General features: G+C 36.6%; 3 protein-coding genes and 1 pseudogene across 4 annotated transcripts; 1 reads left to right on the top strand and 3 right to left on the bottom strand.

The window, feature by feature from the left end:
- The first annotated feature begins 4,695 nt into the window (after window positions 1–4,695).
- LOC107786645 (DEAD-box ATP-dependent RNA helicase 35-like) lies at window positions 4,696–6,082 on the top strand. 2 transcript variants are annotated; one of them, XM_016608159.2, is made up of 2 exons: window positions 4,696–4,998; window positions 5,358–6,082. In XM_016608159.2, exons 1-2 carry the CDS (start codon window positions 4,978–4,980, stop codon window positions 5,970–5,972), a joined length of 636 nt encoding a protein of 211 aa, XP_016463645.1. In that variant the 5' UTR covers window positions 4,696–4,977; the 3' UTR covers window positions 5,973–6,082. The 2 variants fall into 2 exon arrangements, with proteins under 2 accessions (XP_016463645.1, XP_016463646.1); XM_016608160.2 differs by having other exon boundaries at window positions 4,701–4,998; window positions 5,372–6,082.
- Window positions 6,083–7,389: 1,307 nt separating this feature from the next.
- LOC107786646 (pyrophosphate-energized vacuolar membrane proton pump-like) lies at window positions 7,390–11,620 on the bottom strand (annotated as a pseudogene).
- Window positions 11,621–12,297: 677 nt separating this feature from the next.
- On the bottom strand, window positions 12,298–22,025 carry LOC107786647 (protein REDUCED CHLOROPLAST COVERAGE 3). The gene is made up of 19 exons (XM_075244340.1): window positions 21,894–22,025; window positions 21,736–21,800; window positions 21,532–21,663; window positions 21,080–21,121; window positions 20,462–20,986; window positions 19,729–19,883; window positions 18,800–19,301; window positions 18,231–18,293; window positions 18,047–18,148; window positions 17,652–17,957; window positions 17,491–17,583; window positions 17,302–17,403; window positions 17,069–17,173; window positions 16,479–16,612; window positions 16,021–16,204; window positions 15,634–15,765; window positions 15,026–15,138; window positions 14,857–14,935; window positions 12,298–14,456 (listed from the first exon to the last, which is right to left on the bottom strand). The coding sequence occupies exons 1-19, from the start codon at window positions 21,973–21,975 to the stop codon at window positions 12,765–12,767; spliced, it is 4,608 nt and encodes a 1,535-aa protein (XP_075100441.1). The 5' UTR covers window positions 21,976–22,025; the 3' UTR covers window positions 12,298–12,764.
- A 61-nt stretch (window positions 22,026–22,086) lies between these two features.
- LOC107786649 (protein REDUCED CHLOROPLAST COVERAGE 3) lies at window positions 22,087–24,800 on the bottom strand. Its single transcript, XM_016608162.2, has 5 exons — window positions 24,305–24,800; window positions 24,135–24,196; window positions 23,909–24,001; window positions 23,659–23,731; window positions 22,087–22,223 (listed from the first exon to the last, which is right to left on the bottom strand). The coding sequence occupies exons 1-5, from the start codon at window positions 24,372–24,374 to the stop codon at window positions 22,135–22,137; spliced, it is 387 nt and encodes a 128-aa protein (XP_016463648.1). The 5' UTR covers window positions 24,375–24,800; the 3' UTR covers window positions 22,087–22,134.
- Between the last annotated feature and the right edge of the window lie 1,253 nt (window positions 24,801–26,053).

A 26,053-nucleotide genomic window follows, 5' to 3' on the forward strand; every position in this document is an offset into this window, starting at 1 on the left:
CATATTTTCTTAGTTGTTATTTAATAATTGGCTATTTTTCAACATTACACGAAAAATTAATAAAAAAGTATTATTTGAGTGGGAAAATAGTTTAAATATAAATAAAAAATATATTAACGTGGGGTATCTTTTTCTCAATTTTAACTCTTTATGCAGTCTATTTAATATTATTTTTATTTTTTCTTGGTATTGGACATTATAGAGTGGTAATGTATTATCAATACGGAGGATTCTTATGAAGTTAAATTTATTAAACCTTCCTACATATTTTTAATAGGAATTTAATAGACAATTTTTTTTAATTTTAAAACTTTAAATATTAAAAATTAAGCATAAAAGGTATTGTAGTCCAAAAAATAGGATATTACAGTTATGTCCTTTCTCTATGAGTTCTTCCGCTTAATATTTTAGGGTTATTTTGCTATATTAATATTGTATTTATACTTTTATAATAATATAAGCTATCATTTTTTTAAATAAATTTGGACAATATAATACATTCTCAAATTAAATTAGTAATAGGTCATTATAATACGTTTTTAAATTAAATTAGTAATAGGAATTTTTAAGAAGTATATCCTAAAAGTAATAGGATTACATGACTAAAGATATTTACTTGTTCAATTTTATATGAATTTGATATCCCGAAAGTAATTATACTAATAGGATTCCTAAAGGTGATCATGTAGGATTTTTAACGTATAGTATTATGTCCTAATACTAATAGAATTATAAGGTTAATATCTAGAATTACGGTTATGTCCTTTTATTATTAGTTATTATGTTTAATATTATAAGGTTATTTTTATAAAATGATATTGTATTCGCGCTTTAATAATAATATATATTTTATATATTTATAGTTTTCTTCAATTTTTTGCAATTTTACCTTTTTATAAATATTTACTGTCATTAAATTATTTTATAAAATATTAAAAATTAAATACCTATGGGGCTTACGCCCCGTGCCTCGGGGCTTACGCCTCGTTGAGGCATATGTAAGACGTCTCGCCTTACGCACATACCTTTTAAAGCACTGATCAAGCGTTTGATCCTTTTTTTACTCGCCAAATCTGATGCTTTATGTTTACTTATTGGAAATTAGGGGGTGTGGATAAATGAGTTTTAATTTTAGGTAAAATTTTAAAAAGGGGAACCGGGTCGGATGGGTCATATTTTACGCCTTTTTCTTTTTTGGGATTAGTTCATTCAATTAGACGATCCACATGTCATGTCCGTTAAAATTAGGGTAAATATAGAACTTTGTTGGATGGCAGGGGTATGTATGAACGGAAAGTATAACGGGGGATAAGATTGAACAATAAACGAAAGTAGAGGGATATATTTGGCCCTTTTCCGTTACATAAATAATTGACTCCAACTAATTTTGAGATTGAGATATAATTGGATTGTTGTTGCACTATTATTTTGTTATATTGACACTTAGTCAAATTAATTCTTGAGAAATGAAAAGTATCATAAATTGAGATAAAAGAAGTATTTGATTTTGACGTTAAATAAGAGACATTACAAGAAGACAAAATACATCGACAACTTCTTAAAATTGTCCACACTTTTCACATTGATATTTTATCTTAAGTTTGTTCTATTTGAACATTTTAACCAGGCCTTTTGTTTTTATAGCAACTATACCACTCTGCAGCACTTGCCTGGTGGCTAATATATAAATAAAATCCCAAAATGGGTCCAAAGCTTATAAGATGTCCAAACCAAAATAGAAGTTGCATGAAGCTACTAGTTATTAAAAAGATAGAAAAGCTAAAATCTAATGAACTAGCTATTACAACATGATAAATTGAATGTTTCCTTCTCCTATTAGTGTATGTGAATCCAATTGTCATTGGCAAATACCAAGCAGCACCTATCAAGCTCTCACCAGGTGCTAGGGTATACTGTCCATAGACTAAAATGAATTCCAAACATCTCCACCACATAGTTGAAGCCAGCATAGTCTTCCAAGTGTATCTACTATATGATCTCCATAGACAGTGGACTGATTTTGTCCAAGTATTAATCATGTGCTCACTCATCAAAATTAATGTGTAGAAGAGGAGCCTACCTTTAGGCAGGCTTTTCAAGACAAAAGCCAGGCTTGAGCTGGCTTTAGGCAAGCTTTGCAAGGCAAAAGCCAAGCTTGATCTGGCTTTAGGCAGGCTTTGCAAGGTAAAAGCCAGGCATGAGCTGGCTTTGCAAGGCAAAAGCCAGGAATGAGCTGGCTTTAAGCAGGCTTTGCAATGCAAAGGCCAGGCTTTGAAATTGTGTCTTTTTGTGATCATGTAAACTCAGATCCTTCTCTACTAGAACCTTTAATGTGGACATCATTCTAAACATTGCTAAACCATCCTCAGATTGAGCATGAAAGCATGCTAATACCACTGAGAAATGATCCAAAAATCTCCAAAAATACCATATGATGGGTTCAGCATTTTCCTTAGCATTTGGACATATCAGAAGTAGGATAAATTATACCATCCCACACCTTCTTATCGCATTTTTCTGTACATTATCAAAGCACCCTCATAATGAGCATGTGACCACGCTAATACCATTGGAAAGTACCTTAATAGCATACTGAATGAAACAAAGAAACATGCAGGTTTGTGGAGAGTCCAATCCTGTGAAGCCATCAGTCTGGGGTTCTTCTCTTTGCTATCCTAAACCTAAGGTTAGGTGATTAAAATTTATCTAGATTGATCAACCTCCTCCCTGCACTAGGCTGTTCAGACAATGAATGAAACTTAGATGTACCTGCAAAAGAGAACACAATGTTAGCTATAAAATCCGTCACTGAGTTGCCTTCTCTGAACACATGTTGAAAGATCACATTGAAGTTGTCCTTCATCTCTATAATTTTCTTCACATCCTGTGCAATTATCCAAGGAGGATCTCATTCCCCTTCTATCGCCTTCTTCATCACCAATGAATCAGTCTCCAGTATGAGAGGGTAAAGATCATGCTCCACACAATATTCCAACCCATGAAGAATAGCCTTAGCTTCAGCTACCACATTAGTTGTCACTCCCAGGTCTACTGCCCTAGACAGTCAAAGGCAATGTAGAAATTGACAGTGGAAGTGCTACGATCGTGCATATCCGGGAGAAGTTGATTTCTGCCAATTCAGTTGGTCCCGTTTATCCTTTCCTTTAATGCTCTTTTTTTAAGTGGTGAAGCATGATGTTTCGGTGGATAAACTGGTGGAGAAATGAAGTGAAAAGAAGTTGTTTTAGAGGCTATTTTGGAGTGGTATCATGGTAGTTTTAGGGGTGGTTCAGTTGGGTTTGATGGCTATTTTAATGGTGTTTGTTACTAGTTTTTTGAAAGAAAAATGAGGTGTATCTAATGGAGGTTTTCATGGTGTTTCATGGAGGAGTTTCGGTGGTTTCATGGTGCAATACGACTGAATTTTTATTTATTTTTTTAAATTTGGTTTTGGATGAGCCGGTGGGTATGTGATGGAAGTTGGCCGCACAGTTGTGGTAGTGTCTCATTTAGAAGATGAAAAGCGAAAAAGATTTTTTTTAAAAAGAATGTCTTTTGTTTCCACCTGTAGTTCGGGCCCACATCAATGGCCTCATATATGCAGTTCACGCTCTTAAAAGAGGTGTGATATACGCGCAATGACATGTTAGTATTTTATGTCTAATTGACACTGACTTAAGATAAAGTGTTAAAATTTAGTATTTTATGTCTAATTGATACTGACTTAAGATAAAGTGTTAAAATTTAGTATTTTATGTCTTATTGATACTGACTTAAGATAAAGTGTTAAAATGAAAAGTGTGAACAACTCTAAGGGACGGCCGATATATTTTGCCTTACAAGAATTGAAGTGACAAAGAAGTGGTAAAGACTATTTTTCCTAGTTAGCTAAACATAAATTACAAGCTAAAGGTTACAGTATCTTGCTCTATACTTTCGCTTACAAGTTACAACCAAGGAAAAATATGTGAAAATTTCAAGGAAAATTATCTTAAAGAAAATGATTAATATGAGGACATTTATAATTTTGCTTACCGTTGTGGAAATAATCTATTTACTTCTTTGAAGAACGACTTCCTTCTTAACCAAACAAATAATCGATCATATTCACTATTTACTTTTTCTAGTCAATATACATAGATTATATGTTGATTATACATAATTATACACATATTATACATGAATTATACATATATTATACATCTACTGCTATTTTTAGTTTATAGAATTAGATGGGCGGCTATTTGGGTTAATATGTTAATATTTCTAAATAGATTTCGAGCCAAAGGCCCTTGATAACCGATATCCCTAAACTATTGGTAATTTTGCATTATTTGGAAAGAAAAAACGGGGGTGGGGTTATTTGCGCAAGTAGCCTTTATGTGGCTATTCTTTTATGAAAAATTATGTCCTTGTCCGTTCAATGAGCTGAAGTGATGTGTGAGAAAATTCATCTAACTACTTCTAAGGCGAACTTTTTAATGTTTAGTGGTTATCTAACTTCAAACATTTGGGTGAAACTTCAAACAAAAGTTTCAGGCAAAAAGTAAAACTTCAGATAAAATTTTCAAACACTCGAGTCTGAAGTTGATTTGAAGCCATTATATTTGCTTAGTTTTATAACCTCGGCTATACCTTAAATAGGGGTCCTCAAAGTGGCTATTCCTGCACTTCCCCCAACTTTGGGTCAAAATAGCCCAAACCAAAATAAGGTCGGCTTCTTCGTCCTTTTTAGCTTTCAGATGTTCGGCTTATTTATCTTTTGCTTCGTAAATTCAGTCACATACTATAAATAACTGGAATTGATTCATCCTCCATCAGAAATTAAATCATATTACGAAGACCGGACCTCGTAGTATCTTAAACACAGCAACATACCTGTTTTCCCCGTCCGGTCGCTGGAATTTAGATCCCTGCAATTACCGAATCTGAAATTAGTTTCTCTGCAATTAGTCACTTTTTTTTGCTATTGCTCAGATGGTAGACCACTTAAATATGGTATGCAGCTTCTTGCTCTCTCATCTTTTTAGTGAAAGATTGAATTTTTACCAGTTGGGATACCTGAAATTTGGGGATTTTACTGAATATTTGATTTTGATTGCTTTAAACGCTGTATGGGGTTTTGCACATTTTATTTTGTATTATATTGTATGTACTATGTTGTTTGTTCTGATTTTGGGTCCTCTGCAGATACTGTTCTTTGGTAGGTTGTATTTTTTTTAGCTTTTCAAACAAATTTTCACGCTTTTCTGATTCTGTATGTTAAGGATTGCGCCCATTTTGTTGCATCCGCTTTGGTGCGTTGTACTAGGAAGGAAGATTTGATTTTTTTTATTTCTGTTGTTCTTATTATACAGTATTGTGCTTGTAGGAGATGGAGGAGGAAGATGATTATGTTGATTATATACCAGTGGCAAAGCGCAGGGCAATTGAGGCGCAAAAGATCCTTCAACGCAAGGGGAAATCTGAAACATTTGAAGAGGAAGAAGAGATGTCCTGATAGAGAATATGCAATTGCGGCATTCAAAGCATGCAAGAAAGATGTCTTAGTTGCCACTGATGTTGCCTCAAAGGGGTTGGATTTTCCTGATATTCAGCATGTGATTAACTATGACATGCCTGCCGAAATTGAAAACTATGTGCACAGGATTGGACGAACAGGACGATGTGGAAAAACAGGAATTGCCACCACATTTATCAACAAGAACCAGAGCGAAACAACATTGCTTTATCTAAAACACTTGTTGCAAGAAGCAAAGCAGAGGATCCCTCCAGTCCTCGCAGAGCTCAATGATCCCATGGAAGACGTAGAAGAAATCACAAATGCAAGTGGAGTAAAGGGTTGTGCATATTGTGGTGGGCTTGGTCATCGTATCCGTCACTGTCCCAAGCTAGACCACCAAAGAAGCCAGCAAATTGCAAATTCAAGGAGGGACTACTTTGGGTCTGGAGGTTATCGTGGAGAAATTTGATTCACATTTTCATTTGTTTACTGTAACATGCAAAATGTATTCGCTTGTCTCTGTACTTTATGAACAAATTCAGTAATTTTGCCATAAATGTTGTTCTACTTCGTACTCAACAGTCATTCCATATAGGTTTTATAAGGCTCTTGAATGTAAGACATGGCATAATGTTTGCAGCATGCATGTTAACTTTGTGCCTCAACCGTATCTACTAAACACTAAGCAGGTGAACACAATTCTTAAATGACCAAAAAATTGTGTGTTTGGATTTTCATTATCTGGTTGTGGATTCATCAAGGGAAATAAACATTCCTATTTGTCTGGATCTTTATTCACACGGGATTTTAGATATCAAAAGTGTACTACACATTTTTTGCATTTCCTTTGACTTCTAAATCTGGATTCAGTCTCCCAGAAAAGATGCCCAAACCCTACTGGAAACAAAGTAGCAGTCTAAAATATCAAATTCACGAGGCCTTTGACGTTAAATCTTCGCAGATGCACGCATAATAAGCACATTTAAAGGGGAAAAGAACACATAAGTAGCCCAGAAATTGCACCTTCCGTGTAAATGTTCAATGCCGGCGAGCTGCTTAGGTTGCAGTATTAACATTTTCTTGTTTTCTTTCTTTAGTTTATCTCAACTTCCAAGCTCAAATATCCTTAACTACGGCATCATGAGTACATATTTCGGGATTACTCATAAAATTGTCAAGTATCAGGAAAGCCCCGGTCATCCGGATTCCAGAACTTTGCCTGTTTTCTTATGTTACCCTTTTCCTGTGTTATCCTTTTCTTGTTTCTTTCTCGTTGCATGTTACCATGTCAAAGTTCTTGATTTCTCTTTAAGAATTCTTTCTTCTTGGGTTGTTTTCAGGTTTCCAGAACTTTGCCTGTTTTCTTATGTTACCCTTTTCCTGTGTTATCCTTTTCTTGTTTCTTTCTCGTTGCATGTTACCATGTCAAAGTTCTTGATTTCTCTTTAAGAATTCTTTCTTCTTGGGTTGTTTTCAGGTTTCCAGAACTTTGCCTGTTTTCTTATGTTACCCTTTTCCTGTGTTATCCTTTTCTTGTTTCTTTCTCGTTGCATGTTACCATGTCAAAGTTCTTGATTTCTCTTTAAGAATTCTTTCTTCTTGGGTTGTTTTCAGGTTTAGGACGTAGTACTAAACGTGAGTAATGACATTACAGACAAAACTGGAAAACTGAACATTTAGAAACCTGTCTTTCATTACTTACACATGAAAGGCACAAAATTGGAAACCTGCCTTGTGTAACAGAATAAAGGTAGAACGTCGTACTAAACGTGAATAATGATATTACAGAAAAAAACTGAAAAACTAGGTCTACTGACGTATGAGGAAAACTAATAGACTCTCTATCTCAAGACTAGCACAAATTAACTAGTCGTGTTGTCGTAAGTATCTTCTCATCAAAAGTTAAACCTGTGACTAGCTAAGAACTAACTCAAAAATCCCATGCTTGGGGTAATCAGAGTAGAAAGGTTGGTGACAAAAGGAATAACTAATAGAGCTCCGTAAGTCTCCCAACTCTTTACTTAAAAACTCTTGAAAAGTATACCACCATGAGTGGCAAAGAATGGAGCAAAGACAAGCAACTCTACTGCCATCAGCTTGATTAGGATATTGAAAGATGGACCTGAATTGTCCTTCAAAGGGTCACCAAAGGTGTCACCCAATAACCGTAGCTTTGTGGGGTTCCGAACCCTTTGGGCCAAGGGTCCTTGCATGCTCTGAAGTACCAGCCTGGCACAGACTCAATAGTTAAAAGACAGTGTCTCACAAAAAATCAAAAAAAAATCAGTGCATAGATATGAGCTCTTTACCTCAATATACTTCTTGGCATTGTCCCATGCACCACCGGTGTTTGATGCAGATATTGCAATCTACAAAATGAGACAGATAGAAGCAGATTTAGGCCCAATTCTTCCAAAAGAAAGTATCTCAAAGAAAGGCAAACAGCACACTCAAACAGAAAATGAAATCAACAATCATACCTGAACACCACAAACCAAAGCACCAGAAAGAGTCTCCACTCCAAAGAAAATCCCAACTATGAGAGGTGTAAGCATGACAAGAGCACCTGGGGGAATCATTTCCTTAATAGATGCATCAGTCGAGATCTTAACACAAGTAGCATAATCAGGCTTGGCATGGCCCTTCATGAGACCAGGAATGGTATTAAATTGTCGGCGAACTTCCTCAACCATCTTCAGAGCTGCACAACCAACGCTTTTCATGGTCATGGCAGAGAACCAGTAGGGAAGCATGGCACCAACAATCAAACCAATGAAGACCTTGAGGATCAAGACATCGACTGTTGAAATTGCAGCCCGACTCACAAAAGCACCAAACAGGGCCAAGGACACAAGTGCAGCGGTACCAATGGCAAATCCCTAGAAAGAAGGAGCCCATACTGGGTTAGCAAAAAGGAGAAATGTTGAATAAACTTCCATTATGAGAATGCAAAAGATGAAATTCTAATCACAAATCCGATTAACGAAAAAGAAATCGAATACAACATGCATCATTGTGACAAGATTCTGATTTCCAAACAAATTTATTGCCACGCTTTTGCGTAAATATGGACAAGCATCATGTGTAGGAAGGAGAGGAAAACAAATAAAAAAGATACAAACCTTTCCAATAGCAACAGTGGTGTTTCCAGCTGCATCAAGAGCATCAGGAATTTCACGGATCCGGTGGCTCATGCCAGCCATCTCAGCTATACCTCCAGCATTATCACTGATAGGTCCATATGCATCAATGGCCAATCCAGTAGCAATGGTGCTCAACATTCCAAGAGCAGCAACAGCGATACCATACATAGCAACGAAAGTAAAACTGACAAAGATAGCTATTGCAATGGCAAAAATAGGAATTATGACAGACTTGTAGCCAAGATCAAGGCCAAAAATAACATTGGTTGCAACTCCCGTCCTGCAAGAGTCAACTGCATCTTGGACAGGGCTGCAATAGAAACAACGGGAAAAAAACATAAGATGAAGCGATCAATAAAGTACATCTTCGAAACAAGAATAGAAAATCGCAGTATGAAGACAAACTACTAATTTTCACCTGTAAGCATTGCTAATGTAGTATTATGTGACAAATCCAATGATAAGTCCAGCCCAAAGACCAATAGCCACGCATAGAAACAGTTGCATGTGCAATAACAACATACGATAATTGTTCAATACTGATTCTACTGAAAAAAGACAACCATACTGCGCAAATTCAGAAACCAAATGAAAAAAGGTCAAAACATAAGGAAAAAAAATGGAAATTGAAATGCATAACATAACATGATTGATTAGAAAATGCCAGGCCTGATCCAGCCACATTGGGAGATTGGTGTCTAATCAAAAAGCTAAAAAGTTTCAAAACAAGAACTTGATACTTACCAGTTCTTTACAACCTTTTGAGTTCCAAAATTGAAGATAGTAAAGGAAGATGGAAGGCAAGTCCAGGTAACAATTGCAATTCCTACTGTCATAAGAGCAGTTGAGATAATAAGCTGGTTCTTCAGGGCTGGTTCAATTTCCTTGACAGCCATAATTTCAAAGAAGTCAGTAGCAAAAAGGGTGGTTATCAAGCAAAAAAGAATTCCCATAGAACTTATGAGCAGGGGATAACACATTGCAGTGAATTCATGATTAATTCCAAAAGACGAGATGGAAGCGACAACAAGAACAGCATAAGATGATTCCGCATACGAGCCAAACAGATCAAAACCCATTCCAGCAATGTCCCCAACATTATCGCCAACATTGTCAGCAATCACCTGCAAAGACATGAAGGGTAAAATTATCAGATGAGTACTCGTCTGGAAAGCAGAGTTTACACATGAAGAAATCGTGTAGCTTACAGCAGGATTTCTGGGATCATCTTCTGGGATGTTCCTTTCGACCTTCCCGACGAGGTCAGCACCAACATCAGCAGCCTTGGTGTAAACGCCACTACTAACTCTACCAAAAAGAGCCATGGAAGATCCACCAAGACCATAACCAGTAATTGCCTCAAAAAGGCCCTCCCATTCATCACCATAGCATAGCTTAAAGAGATTAATTGTAATATAAACCACCAAGAGGCCATTGACGGCAAGGAGAAAACCCACTACTGCACCAGATCTGAATGCAGTAATAAAGGCTTTGCCAACATCTTTTCTCGCTTCCAAAGTTGTCCTTGCGTTTGCATACGTTGCTATTTTCATCCCAAGGAAACCAGAAACAACTGAAGTGACAGCACCAAGCAAGAAGGATATTGTGCTGAAGATGGCCGTTGCAAGGGCTGGCTTGCACATCTTCTCCTTGTTGTAAGTGCATGGCTGGCTCTTGGTGCTGAAGCCTTCAACAGAGCCGAGGAAAAGGAAGATCAAGATTGCAAAAGCAATCATAAAGATACCTACATATTGATATTCAGTGAAAAGAAAGGATGTTGCCCCTGCCACAATAAGCAAATCACATTAGTATTAGATACTAGTAAACTCAAAAGATATTATGTCCAAACAAGAGGATGTCATCTACACCAATGCTTATATGTGCGAGTAAAGAGTGAAAACAGGAGATAATGGAAGCTACTTCAAAAAAAAAAAGGGAGACAAGGAAAGACATTGGAAACAGAAACATGATAAAGGCGAGTCAGCAGTAAATGATACATAGAACACCCCCTGGGCTGCATTACACATAGCACTAGCATGACAATTCCTAAAAATGCTTCTCCTCAGATGATCACAAGGGTTTGCTTAATCAAAACAAGTATTATTGACGAGGGCATAAATATACTATAAGAACTGGCCATTTCATTTCTTTTACTTTTTAAAGTGGCCGATTACAAATGACATGGAGTTGCCAGGAAATCATCAATGCGAGTGGCTAGCATATCATTAATCATTAACCACAACCATACAATATTTCATCATTATGTTCACTTGTGTGATGGATACACAGATAGCAGTACTGAGGCTGCACCAACTATAAAAAAAGAATGAACTCTGCCTATATTATGATCTAAACAAAAGGTACGATAAAGGCATCTGATTTCAATCATAGTGAAAGTCAGAGTCCCTGAACTAAGACAAAAGAAGCACACAGCGAATATTTAGCACTTCCTTTTTCATTTTACTCCACTTTACCAGCTAACACGCTAAGCTCCATAAAAAACCTATTGAATAGGAAAAGAACAGCTATAGACAACAACTATGAGTACAACTAGGTCTTTCACGAATAAAAATTGATCTAAAAGAGAGTACATTTTTACCTTCGGAGATGGCATTTTGTATGTCGGCGCACTTAACGACGACATTTTGGTCGTTGATACCTTCCTCTTCTTCAATCAAGCTGTCATTGTACCCATTTTTCTTCGGTGAAGAACCTCCGTGTTGGGTTGACAGTTTCACGAGCGATACGAGGTACCATTGTACTAGCGAGGACACAGACGGCGCAAATCGGAATTACAATCTCTGTATTGAGATCCGACAACAAAGCCGACCCCATACTTAGCACTACTGAACTCGCCGGAAACCACCAACAGAAAAATAAAAATGGAAAGTGAAGAACGAGTTTCACGGCGAGGAACAGAGTGGACCGTGAGTGAAGCTTTTATAGTGACAGGAGACAACATCCGAGGATGCGGAGGAAAGTTAATATGTGACTTTCCTTATTATAGTTATAGTTATTGTAGGGCTGCGTTCTTTTAACAGTATATTTTAATGGAGGGGATAATGAAAAGTTATACTCACTCAGTTTCAATTTATTTATGTGAAGCCATTTGACTGGGCACAGAGTTTAAGAAAAGAGAGAAGACTTTTGAACTTGTGGTGTAAAATGAGGCACATATATTTTGTGTGGCTATAAATCAGTGTATAAAGGTAAATTATTTCCAAATACGAAAAGAGGTCATTTTTTTTTGCACGGACTAAAAAGGAAATAGGTTCAGGTAAATTGAAACGAAGGGAGTAGTATATGCTTGAAGTGGGACGTAAATAGTATAGGGGAATTCTTACACGATAATAAATACATAAAATAAAAGTGCGTTTTATCTCAGGCCCCGGCATCTTGGAATCAATCTTTTTCTATTCTACCTTTCTTAGTAATGATGATTATTGACTTTTTATCTTGGATATGGAATCTATTTCCAATCATCTTGGCTATTGTTGAATTAATAAACACTATGACATTGTACTATACAAAGTTGCATTTTAGTTTAAATATCTTTGTTTATTTAATCTAACGACTCCTAACCGAAAAAAATCAACTTATTATATCAGCAGAATCTTAAAACAACAATTCAAAAAGACTGAACGAGATCCATTATCCAGAAGCAAGAACTATTATGGTATTTACTCAACAAAATATCATTTGTTTTATAGTTATTTTCCTAAGTAACAATAGCATGAGGAAGCTAATTAAGAAAGGGCACCTTATCCACATAAAGCTGGATAAATTTTAATGGTTCACAAGAACAAAAAAAAAATGGAGAAAGAAACAACCAGCAAGGACTGCACAAAATTGAATAAAACTGCTGGTTATCAAAAATTGCATCTCCAGATCTGCTATCAGCTTGATCCACTCTCTATCCTCGTCTCATTTTCTTCCTCCTTTATTTTAGGTGAACGAGATAAGCAACCTCCCTCAGGGTAGTAAATTATAAGAAATTATTACTGGTCCTACTGCAGTTTATCTTCCACATTTCTACAGTGTCAAATTATGAAGAAGTTGCCTATGGAGGTTGTCCGAAGTTGAAGCATTCGTAGTTGAGATCACCTTCCTCAATGTACTTAAGCACAGATTGACTGCTGACTGTACAACCCATTTATTCCATGGGCAAATTGTCGCCTGTTTCTTCTACGCTTTATCACAGGCAAAAAACCGTCTCCATCCTCGTGCTTATTTTTATTTACATCAACTGTCTTTGCCCCGCTATATTTATTTGCTTCTGTCAAAAGTTCTTTTTTCCCTTCACTTCCACATTGCAATTTAGTTGCACTATCATCTGCACTTGCTTTAGCAGCGCTAACTAAGAACTCAGACTTCTTTGTACTAACTGGAAATTCACTTGGGCCATCTGAAGTGTTCTGTTTTGACTTCACAATGAAGCTATTTTGTATTTGCCTAGCTAGCTCTTCCCTCTCAGCATGTAGTCTGCTTTTTGTTGATCTAGCATTTCTGACGTCAATTGTAGCCTTTTTATCAATCTTCTCCTCTGCTGAAACTATTGTGACCGACTTATTCAACCCTGTCGAAGAATCAGCATCAATAGCTACTCTTGAATCTTCAGTTGCAGCACTCGTCGGCCGTGCTTTACTTGGAACAAATTCAGGTGCATGTGGATTCATGATTCTTGGAAAATCATAACTGCTTATTTCAGCAACAGGACTTTGGTAATTCACATATCCATTTTTCATGTGAGAATGGCTTGTCCTGTGGTACAAAGATGATCTGGGACCACAAGGAACTCTCTCAGCAATTGATGGAAAGCCCACTGGTTCAGTAAGCATGCCTTGGTTGGCTCTAACATCATAGACGTTGGTCACAGCAGCAGAAATCAGCATATTGGTCAAATGGTAGGCACCTGGATTGAATGGTTCAGCAGCCGCAGATAGCTTGCTCCCATTTGATCGTAAAGATATTTCCTCATTACTTGAACATGAAACACCTTCAGGCTCCAGGGAAGATTTCTCTGACTCAGATCCACTTATCTGGCCTTCGTCTTCATGGATTCCTTGTCCGTCTCGATCATTGGCAGGTGTAGCCTCTATGGTCACCGACTGCTTTCCATCTTCTTCTGATGTTTCAGTTGGACTAACGCAGATCTGGGAATCAGTTTTATCCTCATTTAATTCTTCTACTTTCTCCAATAAAGGCTTTAGAACCGTACCTGGTGGCGACACTGCTACTTCTTTGTATGATAAGGATTTGGAAGCCATGGTAGCAAGAGAGGCAGGAGGAGAGAGAACAGTGATATTTGATGTGCGAGAAACTTCGGCAACAGTCATTTTAGCTGAGAGTTTGGTTGACTTTTCAGAAGAACTGAAACTAGCAGCTTTTAGTTGCTTTACAGGTGAAAATTCACCTAAACCAATCTTAGATGCCACTTTTTGTCCCTGTGAAGTAACTTCTTTCCTGGAACTGCTGTCCCGGGGGAAAAAGTATTCCAAGTTTGTATTGATCTTGGCAAGACCTGGTTGCCTTCGGTTGAACATCTTGCCACTACCATGCCCCGTCCGCGTTTTCGAATTCGCTTCCTGCCACCCTTCATCAGAGCTAGTTTCTTCATTTATTTCCACTGATTCCTCATTTTTAGTGCTATTGCTGCCTTCAAGTTCTTGAGTAGCAACCCCCTCTGAGTCGTCTTCTTTCTTGTTAACTTCTACTACAGTCGCAGGATTTTTTGTAACATCATGATCCAAGGGGTTGTTACTTCTTCCATCATGCTGTCCTTTTTGAGATTGATCATCTACTGGCAACACCTAAGAGGCCATAAAGAAGGAAAGAGTAACAGAATTAATTGGCAGCTTGAGAAAGAAATGATAATCGGTAACTCAAAATGACCACAGCCAAAATTATCCCTTCCCTCCCCAAAAAGGAGGTTTTCCCAGGATCTGTGTTCGTAGAGTCACCTAATTATGAGGTTAAGGATCGTGTGCTGAAGTATCAGGACTAGATTTTCCCCATTAAGTCGAGCTCCAATATCATTTCACTTTTTGATGCCTAAATAACTTACAGTTGAGATTATGGGATTAAGACTAACTTCTAAGTTAAATGTACAGAAAAAGTTTGCAGCTCTATCTGAATTACTCTCAATGTAAGAAGTTTCAGTGAATTAAAAAGTAAGAAGAGCATATACTACTATACTGAGTGATGAACTACCTTTGAACGTCGCTTCCTCTGTGCTTCAATGGTCTTTGAACCCTGGCCAGGACTAATGTAATCTAATAGATCTGACACGCTACATCAGAAAGTAAGAGTTTTGGTTCCTTAGACGCAAGCATATAGTTCAAGCCCGAGTAACACCAATTCAAAGGTAAAGTTTCAATACCTGAGGTGACCTTTGCTAGCAATGGTTGCATCTAATCTTGGAGCTCCAGTTCTTGCAGCTTCCTGCTGCTCTAGGGCTTTTGATTCAAAGTATTCAAGCCATGCAGCAGCATCCTACATATATATAATGCACATGTAACTCTCCAACTTTAAAATGCAGCAACAGATTGGTGATTTAATAAGAGTCAAGTCGCTTATTATCTTCTACTAAGAAAAGACCTCATTCTTACTGGGAAATGCCCAACATAACAAAAAGATAAGGCAAGTATGTTATTTGCTGAATACGTTTACAAAGAAAGCACCACAATGCAGAGAGAGAGAGAGAGAGAGAGAGAGTTCTATCTGGAGCATCATTATTTTTTAGCCTCTCAGAATTTGTAGATGGATTCTTTCCATTCCAAAGAAGTTCCAGTTTTTTTCTGAGAGAAAAATACATAGTTTATCTTGATATAGTGATATCAACAAGCTCTGGGGAAAAATTCAATGGGCCAACCCAAACATCTAACTCATGTTGAAGCATTCCGGAAACAACTGAGAAATGAAATACTCTGTAGAGCCATAGTAGTAACTATTAGTAAAGAGGGAGTCAGTAGCTAAATTTGCACACACCTGAGTACGGAGATCCTCTGCTCCTAGTTTTGCTTGAAGAATCTGCAATGTAGTTTGCTCATGTTGCACACTCAGTGAATATGCTTCCATGAGAGAAAGAGCTATAGCTATGGCATGATAGCTGGCAGCAGTCTGTCCGAGGCAACAACAGAGTTAACAAAACTATAGCTGCTAAAAGGTGTCAAAAAGCAAAGAATATTTTCACAAGCACCTAACCTAGTAAAAGGATATCGTAGTATGATTATCGGTATCACATGCACATGCGCACACACATTCTGATAATGACTTTATATGTCTGATGTTCAATATGAGAACAGAGAGAGAGAGAGAGAGAGAGAGAGAGAGAGAGAGAGAGAGAGAGAGAGAGAGAGAGAGAGAGAGAGAAACCTGTATATGATCTACTCCCAGTAATCTTTGGTTGCACTTAAGGGCTTCATGTAGATATCTAAGAGCAATATGCACATTTCCCATGCCCTCTTCCATCATAGCCACATTTATGTATGTAGCAGCTGTGTTTGGATGAGATAGTCCACATGTAAAGTGAAGAAGAAATAAGGCTCGGTTGACATACCTGAAAATCAATTATGAACTTGCTCCAGTTATCAAAGTAAATAAGCAAAATGAATGAACAGCTAAACATAGTAAGACCAGTCAAGACTTCAACAAGAATGAAAAATGAATGAATGAGTGAGACAAGACGGAGGAATCTTCTGCATCCTAAAATTACAATATTTATAACAATTTTTATAGTTTAACAGATTTGGAATCAAAAGGTTGAGCAAGACATGAAAGTCTTGGTTTCAAAATATGACCAACTAGAAAAGAGAGGATCTTTTCTCACTCACTTTAGAGCCAACTCAATGTGCTGGAGACGATAGTAGAATACAGAAAGATCCCCGTAACTTTTCATTGTATCTGGATGGTCAAGTCCTAGCTCCCTCTCATTGATATCCAATGCCTTCTGTTGATAGATTGTTGCCTAAATAACAATAATAATCATTCAGACAGATTATAATCATATATTCTGCAATTCTGTATATCCGGGGAGTCTGCATTTCTTCTTTTTGTCAGTAAATGCAAATGCATACGGAATACACAAGTGAACGAAAGGTAAAAAAGAAAGTAAATTTTTTTCATGAATTGGAGAAATCCAAAAAGCTGACTGTGGGAGCTCGCACAATTGGAAAAACAAAACAGATGATTCGGAGTACTTCCGAAATCGTCTGTCAAACATCGATATTTGATAATTCTTCCTTGAACTACCTTTGCTAAACTTGAAAACTTTTCATCAGCTACATACTTGGATTAAATTTTAAGAACTTAGTTCTGGAATAAGATAATTAACGAGCAAGATATGAAAATAAGGAGGAAAAATCATACTTTTATGCTACATGCCACTTAATTCATCAAAGCCAAGCGCCGAACTTTATGTTACCTGATTGAAGTCTCCAGTGTGATAAAGGACAACGGCCAGGAGGCTATATGCACTTGCAGTGGCACGGTGATAGGGTCCACATACAGCTATCAATTTTGCCAGGGCCTTCAAGTAAATACACAAGCAACAAAAGTAAATCTGTGTCCGATAAGGTCAAAGAAAATCTGTGCGCTTTGAGGGATGGACTTCAGAGACTTCTGAGTAAGCATATACTGTTATTTTATAATTTGTACCTTTGTTCCATACATTACAGCATCTTCCAACTTCCCTTTGTCAAGGGCAACCTTAGATGATTCTAGTAAAGTCCGTCCATCAGCAGAAGAGCATCCAACATGCTGAAAAGAAGATAATAATTAAATCAAGCCACATTTCAGGTCATTTCATGAAGTTCAAAAGGAACGGGTAGAAGCAGAAAGGCTTACTTTACACAAAGGCACTACGCTGATAACATCAGTTTTACTGAAGGGATATGGGCTTTCCATATCATAATCTTTTGGAATCAACTCTAATCCAACCTGAAATAAAACTAAAGTTATTTACTTTGAATGGTAAACTTAAATAAATGCAGCCACGCTTATAGTACCTTATGACAAAGTCCGCGGAGGACCGACAATTTCCTCAACTGTTGGAATTCATCTTTTAATCTCCAACTGAATCTTTCAAAAAGAAATTCCCTTAACCATTGCATCTTGAGAATGTGGTTTTCATCACTGTCTTGTGTGGTAGAGGACCCAAACAAGAAATTTAAGGATGATGCTATAGCAGCTGATAAGTTGGCTACATTGTCAATGGAGGCAATGACAGCTCTAAGTACATGCTTGAAAGCTCGAGTAACCATCTCATGAATACAAAGCGACTGTATGTGAGGAAGCTTCTCTGCAAGTTCAACCTACATTATGCAATGGCATCAGGTTCATAAGAAGACATCAACATTTTTCATTTCCTGAAGCTCGAGATAGATGAGGAAATGAATCTTACCACACGACCCAAAGAACGCATTTGTAAACCCCTAAGATGCATGAAGTCAGTAAGGGTGCGTCCATCAACTGGAGAAAGTTCCAACGATGCAAAGTCTGTAACCTAAATAGAATTAGAGATTAGTTTTTCTCTTCACGTATTTCAAAGATTTCACTACCGAAATACATTCAATATTTAGCATTACCAGCTTCGGGATAGCAACTTCATCATAATACTTGTGTGCCATTTCGACAAGTTCATCCACTGACTGTAACAAGAAGCATATTTGTCAGTTAACTCTGAGTGATAATGTTTTTTTATAAGTACTGTGAGTGATAATATTAAAGAATGCTACTGACAAAATCTTTCTATTTCCTCAACAATTATTCCTATTACTCTTTCTCCCTTTCACTCAAAAGATGGCAATTGAACAGCTTAGCTTGAGAATTCAATGACATGTTGAATTCTGGCCGAGTCAGAACTTCTTAAGTAATATCATGAACGATTTGAAGTAAGAAGATACAAGATGTGCGGAGGTCATATAATGAAGGCTATTGTTTGAAGGGAAGATGACTAAACACTTCTGCGGCAATTAGCAAAGTACTTGAGAAAGAACAATAGGTGCACATTTTAGCATAATTATGTGCCAAGGAAAACAGTCTTATTTATTCACTATTTCTCTTTTCCTTCTTCTCCTCTCCTCTCCCTTTGCACATCAATTTTTCATCACATTATAGCATAAGGATGTTCCATATAAAAGCTGTGCTATTATACCTTCAGATGAAGATCCATTCCACTTTCTTTCAAACGAAGGTAAGCTTCTTGCGAGACAAATCTCCTCCATTCAGTTTCACACTTTGGTTTGCCATTGCTAAGTTCCGTCGAGCCACTTTCTGCGTTCAGAGTGCTGGCTGTCACATCATCTGCTTCATTGTCATCCATGGAACTTACAGTACTTGGTCTTGTTTCCCTCTTTTTGAGCATTTTAAACTGTCTTCCAAGTCCCTTAACTATGGGTTCAGCCTTACCATCATTCCCAATTGTGTCCTCTGATGGTGTTTCTTGCTTTTGTAGATGCTGAACCCAACAAGAACCAAGTTCCCATCTGATGGACCCTTTGGATTTATCATCCATTCCCTTTAGCTTACTCAAATCATCCTTAATGATTTTATGGACCAAAGACATTGAATTTGCATGGTCGTCCAAATCAGACTGGGGCAATTGACCACCTCCAGAAAAACCAGCAGTCATTGGCTTGTTGAGCAGAAGGCGTAAGCTGGAAAAGGTTAAAACAGAGAATTAGAAGCAAGCACAAAGAAAACCATTAACATAGTCCTAAAGAAGAGTGAATCCTCAATAAAAAAACCGTTAGATTTAAACATTGACATCAATTGGCCAATGTGACTTATCTTTCACAACCTCAATTTTGAATTTTGATATTATTACCCATGTAACTTGTCATCTCCAATCAAACTCTTAACATGGTGTTGGTTCCCAACTATATGAATTGTCCTCTTCATAAAAGCACGAAAAGTTAATTAAATAAAGAAAGGAAAAAAAAACGATACACGTATAACTGCTTGACTGTGGTAACATGATAAATTAATGATCCTATACTTAAGTATATTCTTAACGATAAAATTCTTAGTCTTCCATCACCCGCCATATAAAAGTTCATATAGGTTTATTGCTTTTTCTCAAACCTGTTGATGTTGAGTGCATTGGCTCCCCCATCTGGTTGATCATCGATTTCGATATCCAGAGGCAGACTCTTATCCACTTTAATGTCACCAACAACTTTCACAATTGCAGTGTAGCCACAATGTCGCACTGACACCATGCCCAATGAGGATGTATCCTGTCCAATTAAACATATCCTTTCAACTTCCTGAAATGAAATAATTGGTGACAGCAAAAAGATAGGACAGTTTCTTCTTTTTCCTTTTTTTTTTTGAAAAAAAAATAAAATTTATACATAGGGGCAGGAGAAGGGGAAGGGGCTTATAAGATGGGAAATCCAACCCCACCAACAAGGTAGAAGTTCAGGACCTACGGGCAGCCAACCAATTGGGATACCATGATTATTGATCCCCCAGGACAGGAGAGTTGACAGATAACTTTTACATCAATCCTATGCACGTCATATGAAACCAGAAAAGTAAAATAAGAGGGTGCTTGAAAGAGAAGAGTTGGAAGTTAAAGATGTTACCCAACTCATAAATAACATCATGGAAACAGCAGGGAGGGGGGGGGGTCTCCAGGAGGTGAAAAGAGTATGTTCACACTGAAATAAATAATGCAATGCCTACTTATACCCACTTCCCCCTGGGTGGACCATGTCCCTGCTTATAAATAAAGGAGAAAGGAGGAAAGGAAAATCATACTACAACTATATAAGGGTTTTCCAAATCTCTCATAAGTCAGCTTGTAACTTACATGTATGACAACACTTTCATCGGCAGTTACCCCTTTAGCTAAGTTTCTTTGAGCGACATCCTCAGCAGATTCATTAAAATCTCTACTGCCGATAACTTTGGCTTCTTTCAGGCTAGCATCGCCGAAATCTCTCTTAACTGTAATAGACAAATCACCAATGCAGTCCTCAGAGAGTACTGAACCCAAAGCACAATTTGAGGTACCCCTAGAAGTAGAATCCATGACTTTGTATATGGCTGAGACAGCTTTAAAAATAGAGACGTCAAGGAAAAGATTATGAAGCAAAAAAGCCTTTCGGTCTCGAACCACCCTCTCCTCTTCAGTCTTGCAAGGAAGCTTTGCCAGTACTGCAAAATCTGTAGCCCATGATCTATGATCATGCTCTCCGTTCCCTCCCTGACCTCCGCCGTTGCCACCCCAACTCTCATCTTCCACTGGAAGGGGAGTGAAGTTTGACGCAGAATCAACGACTGATGGAGGGACAAGCCATGTGTTGGCGCGGAAACCATATGGAAGATTACCAAACTGAAAACAAGCAACATAGAAAAAAATTTGCGCACACAGTTAAATACCACTTCATTTACCCTTGAAGCTTATTCACAATAAACAAGATGTCACCTTGTTATGTTCTGTAAAGGCCTTCATCAAGGATTCATATGCCTGCAAAGGAAAACCAATCTTTTATTCAAAAAAAGATTAATGTACGCTAACAGAAGAGACGTCACAAATTCAAAGCAATTTAGTGAAATAGCAAGTGATATCAATTTTCTGAGTTAAGACTGTTAGTACTGATTAATCAAGCCGATAAAAAGATGAATGCAATTGTTCTTATATCCTCTTTCTTATGTATGTCCCAACATGCTATCATTATCAATCAAATAGGTACTGACCTAATGACAGTGGTGTCCCGCCATTAGATACCATTGATGAATCACGTGTAAATGGCAAATGCGATTGATAATTAGGACAATTTAATTTCATTAGTGAAAAGAGAACTTGATGCACAAGAAAAAATTGCAAATTATACGAGTGATGTAAGCAACGCATAGTAAGGCTATGAAGGTACTTGCATTAGCAAAAGCTTGGCTGAGCTGTTGCAGAAGATCAACCAAGCAATGGCTTCGCATAAGTGGCTTCCCCAATGTATAGAAACCTTTTGCTGCTGCAACCACTTGTAATGTCTTCCCATTGCATATCTTAATCTGCACAGAGTTTTGGCATCATCAAATTCCGAACAAATGCAAGACCGGAAGAAAAGAAAGAAAATAAGGTACCTGTAATTCGAAATAATCGCCATCTCGCCTTGTTTTAGCATCGTTACAATCAACTCTTTTCAAACCTGAAATAGCGCATTTAGAAGAAATGCACGATAATATTCTAGAAGTTTCAGATTGAAGTGAGAAGAATATCGAAAGGGAGAAATAAACCGTACTTAGTATAGGCGGAGAGAGGTTAGAGAAAGAGAAGAACTCGTAGAAATCAGAGAGCTTAGGAATTGGATGAATCGCCACCATTTCATTCTCTTCCTGCGCCGCCGAGGCTGACGGCGATGAAGGTGCCACTCCATCGGACGGCGAGGCTGGCCGGCCTGAAGCATTTCGCTGCGCCTTGTGTTTCTTGGCCCGAGATTCCGTACCTGAGCTGGCGGCGGAGGGAGTGGTGACTTTTCCGGCCTAGGCCTTGGCGAAGCGTGTTATGCACGCGACGATGTCGAGTAACCTCCGGACATGATCCACTGCCTGAGACTCCTCCGTGTAGTCCTCTGAGAAGTCAGTGGCATTTTTGTTAATAAAGTAGGAATTTCGGGCAATGCTCAAAGGATTTTTGTTAATCAAACTTTTTTGGATTATTTGATGTTTGGCTGCATGTGTGACTTCCCTATTCTATTTGATCAACAAAAAAAATGTGATTTCATAGAAGAAAACAAAAAGAGTAGTAATGGGCATAGTGACATTTTATTCTCACAACAAAACTAATCTATATTCAGTTTAACTACAATATTTACATAATCGGTATGATCTTACATTTGAGGAGGTAGGAGTGTACGCACATATTATCCTTATATTCTGTTAGATAAAAAATTTATTTTCGATATACTTTCGACCGAATAAAAACGATTACAAAATATTTGAGAAATATAAGAGTAAAAAATTTAATATTCAGTTACTACATTTTAACTAAACGACACGTACCTGGCCTATAAACTTTGTTACATGATTAAATTAAATTAAATGTATTTTGATTATGTTAAATTATTTAATTTGGCGAATAATTAATCACTTTTTCTTTACACCCTATGTTCTGCTATAAGCTCAAACATTTTGCAGGAAATGCAAGTATATCCGGACGGACACAGATGGAGTTGTTGATTAAATGTATGGTACTGATTACTGTGAATACTCGGTTGAGATTTCCTGATTGTGCTCAGACGTACTGGTCGACAGAAAATCACAAGTAGTACAACAGCATTTAATATATACTATATATTAGTATTATTTATTAACGGGGAGTAGGTGAAGTTTTTCACTTTGAAGTTGATGGTGATTGTGAAGATTCATTTTTCCTTATCAATTTTGATGATATATTTTGTTTATCTCAATTTAATAGTAAAATTTTAAAGTTAAATTAAATTAGTTCACCTTAATATTTTAAAATTTAAATTTAAATATTTAAAAATTATACAAAAAACATCGTAAGTTATAACTTTTCTCGTATCAATACGATAGACTTTCGATAAACTAAATATTTAATCTAAATTGAAAAAGAGGAGGTACTTACTTTTTATTGAAATACACGCCATTAATTTAACTATAACCTATCTACACTTCTTGCCTTAGGCGAATAAGGTTGGTGGGCTCTAATTTAATCATTCTTGTAAGTAGGACAAATGATAATAACAAATATACTACGTAACAGGAAAAGTATATCTGAATGGAATCTGCTGCTCCCTCAAATTTCAAAGTGAGAACAATATTTATTTATTAATTAAATTTTGTCTTGCACAAAAGTTGAAGTCATGCAACATTGGAATTCCCTAAACATGCCTGGAGGCTGAAAATATAGCGTCAAATTTGAGGTATTTTCTTTTTCCTCTCTAGAGTAAAAGTTCAAACCCCTTTTTAATACTTACTCATTAAAATAGTAAAACCCAACACGTGAACCTATATACACAGGGAGGAAATTTAATAAACACCTACCTTCAACCATCCTCAGCAAACATGGCTTCAGAGTCGCAGCATCTAACCTGTCATTTAGTTTTGGTCCCTTCACCTGTTCAAACCACCATCACTTTTCCAAATTAATACACTTTCTTGTTTTGAATATAAAGATTTTTAAAAAGAACAAAACAAAGATTAACCAACTGGCTAACTTCCACAAAAAAATAAAAATACAAAGAGACAGAGAAATAGTCAATTTGTAATTTAACGCAATTAAGAGTGAACTCACCTCATGAGACAAAGAATAGTTTGTGAAATGACATGTTTCAACATTGGCAGCTAATAGCTTCCTCACATCCAGTATCTTGTCCGTTGAGATGCCCTTCAATAAGTAAATTTGATTTCAATTAATCAGCCAATTAGTTATTACTAATTATTTTCTCCATATACAAGTGAGAAATATTAATGCCAGTGTTTGTTTGAATTTTCATTATAAATAAATGAATCATCAATACCTTGAGAATAACTTCAGTTTCATAGGGAGTGACGACACTTATGTCAAGAATACTGGGAATCACTGTAAAGAAAGAAAAATGAAATGTAAAGAGCAAAGTCAAATGAATTTTTTAAAAAAAAAATTTAAGTATACATATACTAAGAAATATATATGAGATATGTATTGAACCTTTCTCTTCTTTCTTCTTTTTGTCTGTCTTAGCTTTGTTTCCCTTTCCCCTGCCTGATCTTGGTGCCATGAACCTTCTCCTTTTCCACTCTAATTATGCTTTTCAGCTTCAACAAAGAGCTGACCAATTGCCAAAAGTACTGAAATTGCACGAACAAAAAGTCTAAAACTTTAATTCATTTGGTGCATATCAAGAAATGGTATAAAACAGTAGTGAGAAAAAGCAGAAGCGTTGAAAAGTGGAGAAGAGAATGAAAGAGGATGAGGAAGCTAAATAGTAGTGAGAGAGTTGGAGATAGCTTTAGGAGATAGATAAAGTAGTGAAAGGAAATCTAGTGAAGGGTTTTGAAAGAAGATGATAGGATAAGGTGTGGGGGTTTTTGATTTTACACAAAATTACACTACTACTCCTTATTTCTTTTTCTTTCTTGTATTTCAATACTTAGTTGTTTTCTAAGAAAATCTTGACCTCACCTTTGTTGGTGCTTAAATGGACATGAATTATTGTGATATTAGACAGAGCATTTTAAACTCTTCACGAGGAGGTAATGTGGGGGAGGATGTCCTTTTCTAATAGGAAGAAGGGAGGCTAATAACCATGATTTTTAAGATACAAACAAAATTGGTGGGGAAAATAAATAAAAAAATGGTGGGGTTAAGGAAGCTCAGGCCAACCGTTGGTTTCGCGACACGTGTCACCCTCTTGATGGGTTTTTCTTCCATTTTGCCGTTTTTCTTGTTTTTTTTCATGTATTGGCACCTTTTAATTATATTTTCGCCAACCTCTTGGAGCAATTTCTGAGACCACAATTTCGTCATTCTTTCACTATTTTCCCACTAATTCCATTTTATATGCTTAATGATATACTTAATGGATTTAAATTTCAGGCACTGATAATATAAAAATATATTTTTTATTTTACATCAATATAATTTCATTGTGTCGGTAAATTATCTATCCTTTTTAACATAACATAAGCAAAATCATTATAACCAATTTGTATTTATTGAATTAATGTAAAATTAGATGGTCTATGCTGCATGTGATTAAGAGAGTGAGACGAAAAACACACTAAGCAAAGTAATTATTTTGAAATTTCAACTTAAAGATTCGCACAGTGTGTCCACAAGTTTCACGTTTCATTCTAATTATTATAAGTAGTGTTCGTTTCTGTAGTCGTCACTGTACTTTTTATTTTCATCAAAAAATCCAGCTAGGGCACTCAAGAAACACATGTTGATACCTAAAAATATTTGGCAAGATTAAACTTTCAAATGGAGCGTGGGAGAACGGTGTGAATTTTAAGTAGAAGAATTAATCTAAATAATCACTCATCCAATCGGTTAAATTAAAAATAGCTTATGAATGTTTAATATATGTATAATCATATATAATATGTGTATAATCTACGTATATTAGTTAGAAAAAATAAACAGTGAATTCGACCGGCTATTTTGGTAAAAATCCCATTTCAGTAAGCTGCTAATTTCATATCGAGATCTTCCCCATTTTTTCCAACGTTTCTAAGAATTATTTGGGAATTTGCCGTTCGAATATTTCATATTGATTGAAGGAATATGTTGTTATTTCATCATATTATCTTGGACGACGTTCATATTATGAACTAACTTTTGAGTTTAAGTTAAGTTTTCTTAATATGGTATCTAGTCATACTTATCCTAATTTTTCGTTATTCAATATAGGGTCCCCCATATTAAGGTTTTTCGTTATCTAATATTGGACTTTCA

The sequence above is a fragment of the Nicotiana tabacum genome, chromosome 22 (assembly GCF_000715075.1).
Source record: "Nicotiana tabacum cultivar K326 chromosome 22, ASM71507v2, whole genome shotgun sequence".
NCBI lineage: Eukaryota > Viridiplantae > Streptophyta > Magnoliopsida > Solanales > Solanaceae > Nicotiana > Nicotiana tabacum.

Excerpts from the sequence above, each read along its gene's own strand:
- LOC107786645 (XM_016608159.2), top strand. The coding sequence starts at position 4,978 with ATGGTAGACCACTTAAATATG. Across the intron at positions 4,999-5,357 it reads TGGTAGACCACTTAAATATG|TATTGTGCTTGTAGGAGATG; the intron begins GTATGCAGCTTC and ends CTTATTATACAG.
- LOC107786647 (XM_075244340.1), bottom strand. The coding sequence starts at position 21,975 with ATGGTGGCGATTCATCCAATTCCTAAGCTCTCTGATTTCTACGAGTTC. Across the intron at positions 20,987-21,079 it reads CCTTTACAGAACATAACAAG|TTTGGTAATCTTCCATATGG; the intron begins GTGACATCTTGT and ends GCTTGTTTTCAG. Across the intron at positions 16,205-16,478 it reads CACATTGAGTTGGCTCTAAA|GTATGTCAACCGAGCCTTAT; the intron begins GTGAGTGAGAAA and ends ATTGATTTTCAG.
- LOC107786649 (XM_016608162.2), bottom strand. The coding sequence starts at position 24,374 with ATGGCACCAAGATCAGGCAGGGGAAAGGGAAACAAAGCTAAGACAGAC. Across the intron at positions 24,002-24,134 it reads AAACTGAAGTTATTCTCAAG|GGCATCTCAACGGACAAGAT; the intron begins GTATTGATGATT and ends TACTTATTGAAG. Across the intron at positions 23,732-23,908 it reads ACTATTCTTTGTCTCATGAG|GTGAAGGGACCAAAACTAAA; the intron begins GTGAGTTCACTC and ends TGGTTTGAACAG.